This window comes from Terrapene carolina, unplaced genomic scaffold (assembly GCF_002925995.2).
Source record: "Terrapene carolina triunguis isolate 2854851 unplaced genomic scaffold, T_m_triunguis-2.0 Scaffold629, whole genome shotgun sequence".
Lineage (NCBI taxonomy): Eukaryota > Metazoa > Chordata > Testudines > Emydidae > Terrapene > Terrapene triunguis.
In genome coordinates, this window is record NW_020664980.1 from 86,656 (window position 1) to 104,056 (window position 17,401).

The 17,401-nt window shown below is 46.4% G+C and overlaps 1 protein-coding gene across 1 annotated transcript in view; it reads left to right on the top strand.

Annotated features, from left to right (window-relative positions):
- Window positions 1–8,591, top strand: part of ERGIC1 (endoplasmic reticulum-golgi intermediate compartment 1) — a 94,435-nt gene extending 85,844 nt beyond the window's left edge. The window contains exon 10 of the mRNA XM_024199339.3: window positions 7,848–8,591. Coding sequence (XP_024055107.1) covers window positions 7,848–7,955 — 108 coding nt within the window. The 3' untranslated portion in view covers window positions 7,956–8,591. The remainder of the gene's footprint in view (window positions 1–7,847) is intronic.
- Window positions 8,592–17,401: the final 8,810 nt, after the last annotated feature.

Genomic DNA, 17,401 nt, shown 5'->3' on the forward strand with positions numbered 1-17,401 from the left:
CACTGTAGTACTGAAATATGTTCTTGGAGGTGTAGCTGGGAAAAGACCCTGTTGGGCTGTGAGAGGCTTTGGCAGGGTCGTAAATGTAAACCTGTTTGTTACCACAAAGGCAGCTGAATTTTTAGTTTCTGAGTCTGTGGGAACCCTAAGCATGGGTGTCTGTTGGGAGAATGATGTAGCTGTTGAATGGTGGGTGCTAAGGGCTACCAGCTGTGTGTAGGGAGGTGCTGGGAGATCAGGTCAGAAAGAAGTGTTGGGACTATGCAATATAGTTCCAGTGGACTCTTGTGCTGCTGTTGTCCTTACCATACTTGTTCTGTGGATAAACAGAGGATGTCTGACATCTTGCACTAGCGTGGAATTTCTTTTTAAAATCCCAAAGCAGCTGAGATTGATACATCAGAACACACAGCACTGTACCATATGTTATGGCCTTCAGTACTGCCATCCGAACTGTAATGCTGTCTAGTGTAACACTTGTTAGTTTCTGGCCGCACCTTTTGTTTCCAGTGACATTAAGAACTTCATTCTGTGACATGCAAGAGGCCTAATCTATACATGGCAAAAAGCATTGTGCTAGAAAATGCTTTAAGTATCCCATTTTAACAAATATAACGTTAAGCACAACTTAGCACTAAGTGAAGACCAGGGTTACCATGATTACCATCATGTCAACTGGTTGTGAACCCTACGGTTAGTCACAAACAGCTGACACAATGTTAAACTTGACAATCCTTGTCTAAAGAGTCTTTAACATCATGATAGTTAACGTGTTGGTTAACATAGTGACATTTCGCAGTGTAGACAAGTCATTGGTGGATAAAGGTGTATGTGTGTGCAACATTTCACACTTTATCAGTTGTGAGCTCCCCTCGGTGGTTAGCCAGAGAGCAGCCTTTTAGTACACTGGGTTAGCTCTGTGGGAGGAGTAAACAGGGAGAGTTACAAAGGAGCAATGTAGGAACCCCCAATCCCAAGGGAAGATTAGGAAAAGATGCCTAGTATTAGAGGGCTCTTCATTCTAGCAGGCAAAGGCATAAGAAGATCCAGTGTCTGGAAGTCAAAGCTAGAAAAGTTCAAACTGGAAATACGGTGCAAATTTTTAGCGGTGACAGCAATTAAGCATCAGGACGGCTTATTGAGGAGTGTGGTGGACTCCCCATCACATGAGCTCTCTTAGAAAAACACCCAGTTTTGATTTAAATACATATGCACTAGCTCAACAACAAGTTATTAAACTCAGTGCAGGGATTACTGGATGCAAATATATTGCCTGTTTTATGGAGGAGCTCAGACTACATGATTACAATGGCCCCTTCTGCTCTTAAAATCTGATCATGAAGAAACCCTGAAGATCCTCAGTATGGTATTTCATTTTGGGAAGAGAGAGCCACGTTGCCATTGCCCTTCTTTCATGTTCCCCTCATTATACCCATGCAGCCTTCTGTTACCAACAACTGCACTGTAGTCCCCTAATCGTATCTGTTAAAACTCTAATGTGCTGCCCATGTTATCATTGCATGATCTCTCACTGTTGTCTCCCTCCTCCCTTACTCCCCTTCCTTTATTTGTCTTCCCCCTTGGTGGGGTAGGCGTAAATATCTCCTTAAGGCAGCTACTGGTCATTCTATCTATAAAGCTCCTTTGCACCCATGGCACTACACAAATAAATAACAGTGTGGTTCCTGCTTCCCGTGAATCCCACCATAGAACGGGACTCTGAGCACATATTAGAACCTCACTGGTGGACTGTCTGACAAATAAATGACATAGCATCACTTCTGTATTGACCCAGAGAGACCTTGTGTGTCACCTCTTTTGTTGGTCACAGCAAGCTCAAAAGCTGTGTGTGTGCTAGGAGGCAGAGTGCAAACAAATGCCAGGTGTGTGTGAGTCATAAGCACTCAGCGGTACAGAGCTGTGCAGATTAATATGTATTTTTCTGTGGGGTTTTTTTTCCCCCTTGCGTGGCGGCACTAAAGTCAGATTTTCCTACCATCTGATGCAAACTCTAAAAGCATTTTTTTGTGGTGTAAAATCTCCTGTCAGCTGATCCCCTGTGGACTGAAATAGCCAACCACCTCAGCTGTCACTTTCCCTGAAAAGTCACCATGCGTCACATTCAGAGGGGTGGTAGGGGAGGGGGGCAGAGTGCGAAGAGTGTACTCGCTCCCCAAAAATATGAATTAAGTCTCCGACAGGTGCTCTGGTTTCTGAGGCTTTCATCTGCCAGAATGCCAGCTGTGCTGCAAGAAACACATCACCCGGGCCCACCGTCACTGAGGCATCTTGCTGTTTCACTGAGCTCATAGGACACAAATATCATTGGTTATAAATATGTTTATAAATGAGTGATTTCTTCCCCACTGCCCTCTCTCATCATTAGTCTATCATTAGAGCTGTTTATTACTGTAACAAACTCCCTGCCTAACTCAGCCACTGCTGCTTGTCTGTGTGGCATACCAGTGGGATTTGTTCTGTGGCAAATCGGATATGGTGCAATAGGCCCAAATCGGGGTTGGCTCCCTCCCAGGGAAGTTGCACAGCTAACTTCCCTATAGCTGCTGACCCATTGCCCTGAAGCTTTAAATAATCTTATTCCGTTTTCCCATCCATCTCTAGGATCCGGCACATGTCCAAATCCTCCCTCTTCCTGAGCAAATGAAGCATTGCAAGTTCGTTCACCTTTCACCAGCTCCAAGAGTCACTATTGTTCAATGAGCCACCCCAGGCTGCACTCTGAATGACATACAAAAAGACTACATTAAAAGAATATTAAGGTTGCAAAGGCAAGCACGCATAAGTTAGAAACCTTAGCAACTTTAATTTGGGCCCTTTGTGTGTATGCATTACTATACAGTCTTTCATTACATGATCACATACTATTTTTACTGCCTCATTCGTTGCCCAGGATGGATGGTGCTCACTGATGGGATATCTATTCAATATTTCTTTTTATCCCCATCTTTCAGGTCTGACCCCTGACTTATTTACTGCATACAATTTAAACCTAGCACTGAATACAAAATTATTAGTTTCCTCATGGGCTTTTCTGTGGTGCTCATCATTTTAGTATTGAATGCTTCACAAATATTTATTAATTTTATCCTCACAGCATCCCTCTGTAGCAAGGTTGGTATCAACCCCATTTTACAGATGGGGAGCTGAAGCAGTATAAAGGAGATATATTGATATAAAAGAGATATGAAGGTCAAACTTGTCTACTAATTTTGGATGCCCTCACTAAGACACATAGGGCCTGACTTTTCAGAGTACTTAACATTTTAGATGTTCACAAAACAGTTTCTATTAATTTTAGCCACAGCTGTGAGCACTCAGCACTTCCACAAATCAGGCCCCAAGTGATTCAAGGTGGGCACTCAGAAAATGAGGAACACACAGCTAGTGGCCCCCTGTGAAAAGTTGGGTTGTGACTTGCCCAGCATCACATAGGAACCTCTGGTAGAGGCAGGGATAAGAATCCATTTCTCCAAGGTGGCATTTGAATTCCTTCACCATAAAACCCACTACTTATTTTTTCTTGTAGTCCCCTGCCTCATTTACCGCACACTTTGCAACTTCTGTAACAAATGAAGCAGGCGGGGCCAATAGTCTCATTCACTAGACAGCCCTGATTCATTCCTGGAACACCATCCATCCTGTGCCTGAATGAGGCAGGGGTCTTGTGAAAAATAGTATGTGATCATGTAATTAAAAACTATATCAAAGTTCATATATATGCAGATAGAGTGGGCAGGGGGGGAATTAGGGTTGCGTGAGCAACCTTAATGCTGCTGTTTCCTAATTTTTGAGTATGTGACTATTAAACTTAAGTGTTCTTTTAACATAGGGTTTTTCATGTAATTTCCCACATTTTTCAAAAAGCAATTTGGAAAAAAACCCACGTAGAACCATATTGACCCTTTCCAACATGGGCCATCGGCACAATTGGAACCATTAGTTCCACAGTACAGACATCTGCCCTTTAAGCTAATTAAGTGATAGATGATTATGGCCTGCTATTCTGTGTGGACCAGCTACTAGAATGTGATGAGACACACTGTATTAGTGGTTTTACAGGTATTTGCCAACAGAGGAATATTGGGACTCTGGAATCCAAGGTTCTGGAGAAGAATATGCTCTAGTAATTACAGATTCTTCTGATTCTGTCCCCTAGCATGTCCCCAGCCCTCCCCAAATTGTTTCCTTCTGTCACATTCCTCCTCTGCTCCTGCCTTCACTTTAATCCTCTACCCTCCCCGAGTCAGGTTTCCTTCTTCTCCACGCTGCCTGGGCACCAGCACAGGAAAGGCAGTCGCCATGGGCTCAGTTCTGGTGCTGGGCACCACAGTGCCCCCCAACAGCTGTGAGGAGCAGTTGCAAAGAAAGTCCTGCTCAGCCCCAGGCCAGAGAATGCTGTGCGGTCTGGGCGGGGTGGAGTATGCTCAGCACAATTGCTACAGAGCTCTGTGGGGATGGAATGTTCAGAGAATTTTGCTGTCAAAGCTCTTAGCAAACTTCTAGTGAGAAAGTACAATTGGTGATTTTCCAAGGCTTAGAATTCAGACAAATTGGGTACATTTTCATAGGGACACCAAGAAACACCTCTGACTTCCAAGGCAACTCTCCTGTGAAATTTCTAGTCCTTGCTCCAAAGCATGAAGGTGCTAGAGCTTCTCAGTGAAATAGTTGTGAGTTTAACACTGGAAAAACATTTCCCCCTAAGCTTGTTTTTCTTTCCTTTCGTGGTTGATTGATTTAAATAATTCAGCCTGAGTTAGACACCCAGTGTAGCAGGGTGGTTACCCGCTCCAGCCCTGACAGGGTTAAAACCAGCCCTGGGGGAGGGCTGGGAGAATAGCCCAGGCTGAGTGGGAAGCAGGCTCAGTTAGAGCCATGCCCCAGTTAGGATCCAGCTGGCCCTATAAAGGCTTCAGCTAGGAGCTCAAGCAAACACTTTCTCTCTGCCTTTAGAGGGAGAAGGGCCTGGCTGCTAGGGAGTGTACCTGGGTACCTAAGGTGGAGCAGGGCTGGGGGAAGGCAAGAGGAGCTGGGGAGCTCCGGCCTGGAAACCCCCCAGGCTGCAGGCCTAGGGTAAGGCCAACTGGGTACTGGGGTTGCAAAGGGGCAGCCCACGGGTAGGCAGAGGCAGCAGGTCCGAACCCCTTTGCCTGTGATGAGTGGCTGATACCGCAGTCTGCTCCAGTGAACGGGGGCTAGATGGAGACTGGGCAGTAGCCAAGACTGAGGCGAAGTGGGGATAGTGGGTGGGGGTTCCCCTGGGAGGGGGAGACCCAGAACTGTGGGGGTATTGCCTGGGGCAGCACCCAGAGAAAGGGGCACCAGGGTCCTGGGAGGGACCCAGGGCCAGTGGCAAGGTGGATCACCGGCCTGCAGAGGGCGCTCCAAGGCTGGCATAGCTAATTCCTGGAGACAACCAGCAGGAGGTGCCGCAGGGGTGAGTCCCACACGCTTATACCCAGCATGGGAAAACTTCAGCCTGAACAGTTAGTTTGGCAAAGTCATAAACAACTGAAAATGGGCTCTTACAATGGAAAGTGTTAGGTAGCCTTAACTATTGTGTCGCTGCCAGCTCTATCTCTTATTAGTCTCCATCCTTTACGAGCTGAACAACACACGTTCACCCTGCATTGCAAAATGCTCTACAATAAATAAGGGAAGGCAGACTGCTATGGATGATAGAAAGCTGCAGTGGACAGATGTTGTGTGGTGACTAAATTAAAAGTCGGCTTGCCAGAATTTGATTTTTATTTTTTTGTAAGTTCAATGGCTGATACAGATTTTTATTTTTAACCTTTTCTGATTGATTGAACATTTATTTTAAACCAGTCAGTTTCACAGCAGTGCTGCAGGGGGCTCCCTGTGCAACCATGGTGGGGCATTGATAGCGGGACTGCAGGGGGCCATGACAGCAGGGCTGCAAGGGGCACCCTGCATGACTGCAGGGCTAGTGACTCTGGATCCCTGCAAGCACAAGGTGGGGGGATGGTTGCAGTCCTGGCAGGGCAAAGCGGAGGTCGAGTCCCTGGCCACAGGGGAGGCCATCCTGCTGTTGAATGGCTCCTCCCTGGGGATAGCCCCCCACGCTCCCAGCCAGTGAGTGAGTGAGTGGGGCCATGAGAGCTTGGCGGTAGGGGGCTCCATGCTTGGCGGTAGGGCCGGTGACACTGGATCTTTGCAGGCACAAGGTGCGAGGGAGGCTGCATTTGCTGATTGTTACCGATGGATATTTTAGAGTGTCAGGTGAAATCGACTTTTACTGTCAACTAACCATTTATATCAAATCCTGCCAAGTCTAGTTGAAAGCCATCATGCTAAAGTTAGTAGGTGGGGGATGGGGGATTTAAGAGCCATAAGGGAGAAGAGATTTTTTCTGCTGAGATTTGAAAATAGCTGAGTCTATGAAGCAGAGCGAGGCTGTTTCAGTCAATAAGAGTTGCATTAGGAAAGGATATTGTACCATCAACTGTAAGACTATAGAGGGACAGAACACCAAAGTGAGGTGAGTGTGTGGAGGGACAGAATCACCACCAGGCCAGTGAGTCAGCAGGAAGGGAGAGTAGTGAGATTCCAGAGGGCTACTCTAGGTAGAAGATGATCCAGAGGAAGACAAGGTGGATGAGGTAGTAACTTAATTGGACCAACTTCTGTTGGTGAGCGAGACAAGCTTTTGAGCTACACAGAGCTATTCTGGTTACCTGAAGAAGAGCTCTGTGTAAGTTCAAAAGCTTGTCTCGCTCACCAGCAGAAATTGGTCCAATAAAATATATTGCCTCACCCACCTTGTCTCTTTAATATCCTGGGACCAACATGGCTACAGCAACACTGCATACATCCAGGGGAAGAGACATTCATACCACAGAATCCTCAAAGTTAGAGCTAGATTTATGATGTGACAAGTCTTTCCCATTCCTTGGGGGCCAATGCAGCATTGTTCCCTGTGGCACATTTTTTAGTGTTCTGTCCAGACGTATTTAACGTGTGCTAAGTGATAGAGTTTCTGCCACTGTCTTGGGAGGCTGCTCAGATATTTGTCTCTGGAATAGTGGCAGAGTATGGGAAGGGACAAAGGTGAGACAAAGGCACTTTATTAGACATTTGAGATGTGCTGTACTTTTTATTGGAACATATGATAGAAGCTGGTGGGTCAGATTCCTTTGCCTTAAATTCTTTTCTTCCTTGTGCTAGTATATTAACGCTCTCTGAGGTGGGCTGGGGAACAGTGAGGGCATGCTTTGGAGCTCCCCTATATAGTAGGTGCACATTTCAAAAGCAATGACTGATGTGTCCTGATGTCAGCACTGTGATGAATCCTTGGAGTATTTCTTGGGGTAGCTACTGGATTAAAATGTACCAGATTTAAGCTATTTTAAATGGTCTTATACATGGACCTGGAGTATGAAGGGGCTGGGTACTTACTCAAGTAGATAACAGAAGTAGGGGGTTCAGACAAAGTGGGATCAAGGTACACTCCAGAGGAAAATCCAATTGTATTTGTGATACTGGGGATAAAGAGGGGACTCTTCTAAATACACACCAAATGAGTGACATTTTGTTTAATGTGGTGACTTCATCCTTGAGTAGAGCTGGCAGAGAGAATGGGCTAATAGTGTTGTGAAGAAGTTCCTTTCCCCTTCAACAGGACTGGTAGTTCCCATGCCTTGACATGTAACCATCTCCCCAGCATTGATCCCCCTCAAAATAACCCATTGACTCCATCAAGTACAATAACTGTAAGCACTTATCTTTTCTCTGGGTTTCAAGCTGTGTGAAGGTCTGTCTCATCATCAACAAATCCCTAAACTCTCTCTCTTTGTAAATTTCAGATTTGCGCCATTATTGGAGGAACGTTTACTGTAGCTGGGATCCTTGACTCATGCATTTTCACAGCCTCTGAAGCCTGGAAGAAGATCCAATTAGGGAAAATGCAGTAGCGATGAAACCATTATCCAAGGCTCCAGGGGCAGGAGTAAAGAATGAGAACCCCACACACACACACCTGTTTCTGTTTCTTCTATTTGATTCAATCGATACATTATTCTTTAGTCAAGTTATTTGGTGAAGCTCTTTTTTCAACAAATCAAAAATCTGTCTACATTTCAAAGCTCTGAGTCATCAGCCCCCTCCTCGCAAAAACCCCCAAAAGGCTTCTAATGTAGAAATTGCATTTATGAATTAACTCTCCAGGATCCTACAGAGTAACACTAGTGTCAGGAGGGTCCCTTATGTAGGGTTTGCAAAGATATGTGAAGTCTCTTCCAGCTCTTTCATGCTATTGGAATTGCATGACTAGACAATCATGTATTTTATAAGGCAAAATTATGTATTAGAAGAAATTCTACCCACAGTGCCAAAAAGAGTGATGTGTCCATTGATGAAGAATGGAAAGTGTTTAGTCCTCATAGCAATCCCAAGGGGAGAGAGGCAAAAATGACTTCAAGGTGTTTTCTTTTTTATTGAAAAGCTCCTCTGTAGGTATGACCCTGTCTAGATGAAATGAGCAAATATGATTAAACCTTTCCCCAACCACCTTCTCCTGGGTAAACTATCTGTAACTGGGGAAGGGGACAGCCTCTCTTGTACTCTTTTTGGATGTAAAAATATTTTCATTTCTTCCCAATAACTGAATATCCAGTCTTGTGTTTACAGATGGCCAAATTGAGTAACACTATTTTATGTGGCCTTTTGTTTTGAAGGGGAATAGTTGTCATTGCAACACTAGCTTTGTATCCTTTTCTCCTGCCTTTTTTAAACACAGACCACCTAGTTTGGAGTCTGCAATTTGATTTGATTTATTTGGAAAGGGTCACCCATACTACTTGTTCATAGAAATGCTGTGCTGTTTTGGGTGGATGTACACAGCTTGATGCCTTTTGCTGTCTGTGTATGTGATGCACACCTGTAAAACACAATAAGCCTATCCTTTGGGATTTTGAGGTGCCTGCATTCCCAGCACTTTTTTTTTTTTTTAAATAAACTGAACCAGCCCTAGACTGGCAGTTACTGAAGTCCTCTGTCTAGTCACAGGGACCGCTCAGGCAGTAATGGGGCAAGCTTTCCTCACAGACTGGCTCCTGCCAGTATTCCTAAACCCTAAGCATGAAAGGGTAGCTCAGTTTCCAGGCCCTTCATTTAATTCTTGACCTGTCTGAGACCTCCAACAAATGGGAGTATGAGAGGAGATTTTCTGTCAGATACAGTTTGTATGTGATGTGAACATCAGTCAGTCCACTGGGAACTGGACTTACCCACCATGTGTTCTCCATGTGCCCCTAAACATCCCTTCAGTCCTTGCACAATTTGTGAATTGCGTGACCTGAGGGGGGACACATTTTGGGTGTTCCTGGGTTGCTGCAAATCATAAAACAATAAACCCCAAGTGTGTCAACTTTACAGATTCTGGAACGGGTTGAGGCTTTCTTTGGAGTAGTGTCCATTGTCCGTAGCCCTCTCCTGGAGGTGAAAGTGTCCAAATAGAACATTGTAATTATATGCATCTTGAATATTCCACATTGATGCAAGAGCCAGAAACATTTCAATCTGCCCAGTATGTGTCTGTTGAAATTGTCTCATTGTTTTAGAAGTAGGGAAGATAGCCAATAATTTTTAATCGTATTGAAAAACATCTTTTGGTACCTGCCCTGTAGTAACTTCTGCAAAATTACAGCAGTGGAATTTCCCATGTTTTTTTTAATGGGCTGATTGCTATTATTTTAGGTGTGAATTGGATCTTGTAACTTCCTGTATCTGTTAATGTATGGATGGATTTTATACATTTTTTTCCATTTATAGAAATCAAGTTGAAAACAGTACATTTGTCTTCATTTTAGTGTGTGTTTGTGTGTTTTTGCCCACTTGGTGGTGGTTGCTTTGCAGAGGGAACATGGGATTTTTCTAGTATGATCAGTTCTGCTGAGGAATTTCCTCTAATTCACTATTCCCAACCAAAGCTTAAAGCAAATATGTCCTCGTTTTTCCTCTTGCCTTTGGTGAATTTTTGCTCAGAGCCTGTTGGATTAAAGAATTAAAAGGATATGATTTTAGCATCTTTCACAGTGCATCTTTGTCCCACACTTCAAAAATGGAGGTCCTTGGCTATAGGACAGCCAGTTGAGCTGTATTGGTTTTCAAATAGGTTTCAACTTACCTGCTTTCTTTCCAAAACAATCCACTGAAATAACCCAGTCAAAGAGCTGTGCTAGTGAGTTCAGTTTTTGCTAGAGGTAGAGCCCCAACAGCCTTCCAAACTCCAGATGAATTTGGAAAAAGGGAATGTCCAGATGTTAACATCACAGCTCAGACCTGTCTCTAGGCAATGGATCCACACCCTCTCAAGCTTTGCCAAACCAATGCTGCTGTATGTTCTGGGCATCCCCATCCCTTTGCTGTAGCTGACCCATATTTTGGCAACATGAAACCAGATGTCAATATGTTTAATAAAGGAGTTTGCTGTTCATCTCTCTCAAAAGAGAAGGTGACTTGTAGCATCCACTTGGCTTTTACAGTAGCAGTCTCTCCTCCCCCCCCCCCCCTTTATTCTGTTTTGTTTCCATACACTAGGAGACACCAGTTAAAATGAGTTAACTGTTAGTGATATTTTAAACAATAATGAAAACAAAACTCAACCAAGCCATACTGGCAAGAAAAGAGTCAGTGGAACCCCACTAGTCTGATGTCTAACCAGCATACCCTAAAATTCAAGCAGAAGTTTCCACAAAGCTGTTACATTCATAGATGCTCCGTTTCCATTCCCCTCACTTTGCTTTTACATGTACCTCCATCAAAATACTGATTTGAGCGTTTCTTGGAGGGACATCCCCAGAAATAAATATTTAGCACTTTTTAAGATGTTAATCTCCGCAATAACTAAATAATCCTCATAGGCCCCCTGAAACCTGCATTATCCCTATCACACAGTTGAAGAAATGGGGGCCCAGAGAGTTTTGCTTAAGGCCCTGGAGCAACCAGGGTTTCAATTCCCAGATCCATGAAAAGTCCACAGCCTTATGGTGTTTCCTCAAATGTACGTGGAGTGCTGAGGAAAATGGGACACAGGGCTCTCTTGTGGTGCTAGTGTTTGGAAGTGGTGGAAACAAATACTCAGAAGAGGTTTGTGCATGTCAGTTTGCAGATGTTTTGCAAACCAGGGTTTAACAGAGTACCAGCGGGACTAAGTAAGATCACTGAATATTCATTATAGGCAGTTCAGGTACCGACATCTATACTTAAGGTTCTACAGTGCTGTTCATTATAACTAAGACCCGGTTTTCAGTTGCTTATAACTTTGCTATAAAAAGATGGTTCAGGTTAAAGTTTTCCTTGCTGGATATCTGCCTCAGACTGATTTATTTATTTTTTAAAAAGTTTTGGATACAAAGGTTCACTGAATGACGCAGGGCCCTGTGGAAAAAATAGCGTGCAATCATATAATTAAAGGTTCTCACAATGCATATGCATAAAGGTGCCAAATCAGGGTTGCACAGGCAATTTTAATTCTAGCATTTCCTAACTTTTGAGTGCTTGACTTAGCAGCCTTTACATTAAAAGAACATTGTCTTTTTGGATGTAATCACATAAAATTTCACTTCCATTTGCCTCTCATTCCACTAGCCTTGCAAGACCAAGTTTGATGGGGTTTTTCATTTGTAAATGTTTTGTTTATTTTAATGAGCTGTGTACAGTGAAATCATTGTAAGCATTCTGACCTGGGTGGAAAGTTGAAATAGTAGGCAGCCTCCTTGAATTTTAATTGACGCTGACTCACTACTAGGGCATAAAAATAGGTAGGGCTCAATCTTGGAGGTGCTCAGTCTCCTCAACTCCAGCTGACTATAGTGGAAGTAGTGTGTTTGCTCAGCACAATGCAGGTTGTGCTCAGAACCTTCCATGACTGACCCTTTTCAATATGTATCTTGCTGTATAAAGCACTTTTCTCTTTCTTTAAATCCTTTGCAATACAGGGTTATAATGATTGATTGAACCACTGTGTTAATTAGGCCCAGGAGCGCCACCAGCTTTTTTGCCGCCCTAGGCGGCGGAAGGTCCCGCCCCCGAAATGCCGCCCCCAACAGAGGCGGCGGCAGGTCCCGCCCCCGAAATACCGCTGGTGACCGGGGCGGCTGAAGATCTGGCCGCCGCGGTCGCCACCCCCCAAATGTTAGTGCCCTATGCGACCGCCTAGGTCGCCTAATGGGTTGCGCTGGCCCTGATTAGGCCAGACAGTTTGTCAGGCTGAAGGGAAGAGGTGTTTATAAAATTGAATGATGTAGACAAAGATCATTGTCTTGTTTGGGTTACCACATTCCCTTTAACTTTCATATTGTTTATTAATATCTATACTTGTGTGACAGTTCAAAATACTGAGAGAGGATCAGGCTCTGCCAGCTTGCAGTTGACCTCAAGTCTGGGTTGAACCCAGATTTCCAGAAGTGACAATCCTGTGTATGAACTCACTATACTGCTAAAAAGAAAATTGAGAGTATTACAGAAGCTGTTTTTATTTATCTGAGTGCTACAACCTATCAGTTTACAAGTGGCCCCATCAGGTAGGGCAAAACACAGTCATGCTTCTATAGTGCTTTTCATTTGAGGATCTCTTAGGGTATGTCTACACAGCAGTCTGGAGCAAGCCTTCTAAGCCAGGCTGACACAGTTGGGATAGCGGGGCTCATGCTAGTACTCTAAAAATAGCAGCATAGACAGCACATTGAAGTTGAAGCTCCAGCTGTGGCGCTGATACCCATCCCTCCCTTAGGTTTCAGAGCCCAAGCTCCAGCACAAGTGGCCATTTCAAAGTGCTGTCTGTACTATATACCTACTTCTAGAGCACTTATACAAGCCCTGCTAGCCAAAGTCTATTGAGCCAGGCTCAAGGGATTGTTCCAAATGGCTGTGCAAACAGTGCTTTGCAGATTTTAATGACCTGGCATTACCTCCCATCACAGTGAAATTATTTGCATCAGAATACATTCAACTATGGCTGTAGCCGACCTAATATTAGCTTTACTGAACACTGCTGCAGTTTAAGGGTGTCTGTACAGCATGCAGGTAAGGCCTTGGCTACGCTTGCAGCTGTACAGCGCTGTGAGTTAAAGCTGTCTTCGTACAGCTGAGTAGGGAAAGCGCTGCAGTCTGTCCACATTGACAGCTGCCAGCGCACTGTCGTGGCCACATTTGCGGCAATTGCAGCACCATTGGGAGTGGTGCATTATGGGCAGCTATCCTACAGAGCACCTCTTCCCATTCTGGCGCCGTGGATTGTGGGAAGAGGGCGTGGGAGTGGGGGATTCTGGGTCCTGTCCCAACGCCCCGTGATGCATCGCTTCGCATCCCAGAAATCCCTTTGTTTCCGTCCACCTTTGGTGCCATCTTTCAGCGGTTTCTGTGCAGCGCGATCTGTCTGCGGGAAATGGAGCCCGAACTGCTGAGGCGTATGCTGACGAGTCTCGCCAGCACATCACGTTTGGCTGTCGAACTATTCCTTAAGATCCAAAGTGAGAGTGAGGAGTCCGACGATGCTATCGAGCCGCATAACGCGTACGACACGAAATTGCTTGTGGCATTCACGGACATGCTCAGCACCGTGGAACGCCGCTTTTGGGCTTGGGAAACAAGCACCGAGTGGTGGGATCACATCGTCATGGAAGTCTGGAATGACGAGCAGTGGCTGCAGAACTTTCGGATGAGAAAAGCCACTTTCATGGGACTGTGTGAGGAGCTTGCCCCCACCCTGCGGCGCAAGCACACGAGATTGAGAGCTGCCCTGCCAGAGGAGAAGCGGGTGGCTATTGCAATCTGGAAGCTGGCAACTCCAGACAGCTACCGGTCGGTTGCAAACCAGTTTGGAGTGGGAAAGTCGACCATTGGAATCGTGTTGATGCAAGTTTGCAAGGCCATTAATCACATCCTACTCAGAAGAACCGTGACTCTGGGTAACGTGCAGGATATAGTGAATGGCTTTGCACAAATGGGTTTCCCTAACTGTGGAGGGGCGATAGATGGGACGCACATTCCTATTCTGTCACCACCCCACCTAGCATCCGAGTACGTTAATTGGAAGGGGTATTTCTCTATGGTTCTCCAGGCGCTTGTGGATCACCATGGGAGTTTCATTGACATTAACACAGGCTGGCCAGGAAAGGTGCATGACGCACGCATCTTTCGGAACACTTGGCTGTTCAGGAAGCTGCAGGCCGGGACTTTTTTCCCAGAGCGGAAGATCACAGTAGGGGAAGTTGAAATGCCCATTGTGATCCTTGGAGATCCCACTTACCCGTTAATGCCGTGGCTCATGAAACCCTACACAGGGAGCCTTGACAGCAGCAAGGAACGGTTCAACTACAGGCTGAGCCGGTGCCGAATGACTGTGGAGTGTGCCTTTGGCCGTTTAAAGGGCCACTGGCGATCTCTGTATGGGAAGCTGGACTTGGCCGAACACAGCATCCCCGCGGTTATATCCGCGTGCTGTACCCTCCATAATATTTGTGAAGGGAAGGGTGAAAGCTTCACTCAGACATGGACCTCCGAGGTTGAACACCTGGAGGCTGAATTTGCACAGCCAGAGAGCAGGGCTATTACAGGGGCCCAGCGCGGGGCTGCAAGGATTAGGGATGCCTTGAAGGAGCAATTTGAGGCTGAAAACCAGCAGTGATATCTGGTGCCCTGCACGGGAGTGAAGTACAGTAGTTCCAATCTTTAGGAATCAGTGTTTGCTAAGCAGATTTGCAGTGCCTGTTTATTTCCTGGGCTAAGGAATCTTTTACTTTATGTAATAATAAAGAATGTTTTCAAAGCCAAAAAATCCATTTATTGAAAATTTATTTATTGAAAAGAAACACAACTGCTTGGGAATCAGAAAGGGCAAGGGGGTGGAGTGGGGAATGGTACAATCACAGATTCGCGTATGTCCTGTCTGGTGTGCTGTGCAGTGAGTGCTGCACTTCAGGATAGCTATACTGCATGGTGATGGGGGTTGAGTGCAGAGGGTAAGGGTCGTGGTTTTCAGGGCTGGGTGGTGAAGATACTGGTGTTGGAGGCAGCTGGTGGCGTGAAGAACCCGGAAGTTGGGGAAAGTGGGTTGGAGGTAACAGTGGGGCACAAGGGAAAGAGTTTTGGGACAAGGGCTGTGGGGGAGGGGCGGCGTTTGCGTTTGTGGTACTGCTCCTTCTGCATGGCTACGAGCTCCTGGATAGCGTCTGCTTGGCGCTCCAGGATGCTTATGAGCCGATCCGTGCTTTGCTGCCGGTGCTCCGTGCTTTGCCGCCGGTGCGCTGCGTTTTCCTGGCGGATCCTGCTTTCTCTCTCCCTCCAGTTCTGTGCTTTTTCATTCTCTTTAGTAGATTGCCGCATCACTTCTTGCAGCATGTCTTCTTTGGTTTTTCGCGGTCTCTTCCTGAATCTTTGCAGTCTCTGAGCAGGCGATAAGAGGGAAGGCTGAGGTCTCAAGGTTGTTGCAGCTGTATAGGCAAAATGCAACATTTAACAGAGGCATCATTGTTTATAGTAGACAGAGTAATGATTTCCCCCGCACTTAAGGAGGGCACACACAGGGTCTACACAATAGCATAATTTTCCCGTCCCAAACAGCGCACACAACCTACGGGAGCCTCAAAATGGTGAGTAAGGGGGACTGATTGTTTCAGGGCTGTACTGTCCTCTGGGTTTCTGTGCCTTGGGGAGAGCCAACAGCTGCAGGGGGCACCTACATTGAACACTGTCCCAACATTTTCAACAGGAGTTCGTCCTAGACAATATCTCGCTGCTGAGTGTGACCTGGGAAGCAACGGCGGGTCTTCTACTGCAATGCGGCTTCCGCCCTGGCCCATATGCAGCTTGCCTGTGTGCAGCAATGGTCCCCTTGCGGCACAGTGGCACGGACACGTTAGCCTGGCTGGGACAAGGACCACGGTGGCTCTCCTGATAAACCTGTGCAAGCGCATTGCACACATTCTGGATGAGACATTCGAAGAGATTACCGAGGCCGATTACCGCGATGTGATAAACCACATCAATGCACTATTCCGCATCTAGGCATGCATGCCTAACCCTCCTCTCCCAAAGAGCCCGCACCGAAAAAATTCCTTCCCGAAAAAAAAACCGCTTACCAGGAACCTGCTCTTCTGTTTGTCCTCCACCAAGTACCGGCTGCTGCGACTGGCTATCTTCCTCCTGGATCGAGAAGAGCTCCTGGCTGCATGCCTCCAGGGATTCCGGGGTGTCTCCATCCGCCCCACCACCCTCACTCCCGTTTTCCTCCTCCTCCTCCTTCTCCTCCCACCCCGGCTCTGAAGTGTCCATGGTGGTGCTCGGAGTGGAGGTGGGGTTAACCCCAAGTATCGCATCCAGCTCTTTGTAGAATCGGCTGGTCACGGGGGGAGCACCCGAGCGGCCGTTTGCATCGGGGGCTTTGCGGTAGGCACTCCGCAGCTCCTTCACTTTAATCCTGCACTGCAGGGCATCCTGGTCATGGCCCCTTTCCATCATGTCCTTTGATACCTTCCCGAAGGTATCGTAATTTCTATGGCTGGAGCGCAGCTGGGACTGTACAGCTTCCTCCCCCCAAACACTGATGAGGTCCAGCAACTTGCCATTGCTCCATGCTGGGGCTCACTTGGCACGTGGAGGCATGGTCACCTGGAAAGATTCGCTGATAGCACTCCACACCACGCTGGGCTGAGCAAACAGGAAGGGGATTTTTAAAATTCCCGGGGAATGTCAAGGGTGGGTCACATGGTTGGTTATCTGAGGCCAGGGCAGTAGAGTTTGAACTGATGACCAGAGTGGCTAGAACAGGCATTGTGGGATACTGCCGAATACTTCTGGAGGCCAGTCACAGTGGCGGCGCAATACATGATATTCCTCTCGGGGAGGTGGAGTACATGCAGCGCTGCAGCCACGGAGATACAGCGCTGTAAGTGCCTTGCCAGTGTGGATGGGGAGTGAGTTACAGTGTTGGGGGAGGCTTTATTGCGCTGTAACTCGCAAGTGTAGCCAAGGCCTACGTTCTTTTTATGGTGGTAATTATGGAGAATATAAATTGTGATTTTCTTAATATTCCCTGCCACCCATTTATTTTTTAAACTCACCAAAACCTCACGCACTGGAGTGGCACTTCAAAGGATGCTCTCCCACTTGTGAGGCAAATGGATTTTTACTTTGTGATGGGGATGAGGAGGAAGTGGAAGTCATACTTAATTTTTCTCCATGCACCTAGATTTTTGGGCCTGAGCTGGTAAATGTCCGTGACGGTGTTTGCAAGGATGCCCTATAGCTACAGCAGGGGTGGGCAAACTACGGGCCGAGCCATTTTAAGCCAGCCTGCAAGCTGCACCATGGGGCTCAGCCCCGCTCTGGCCAGCACGCAGCTCCTGGAAGCCGCAGC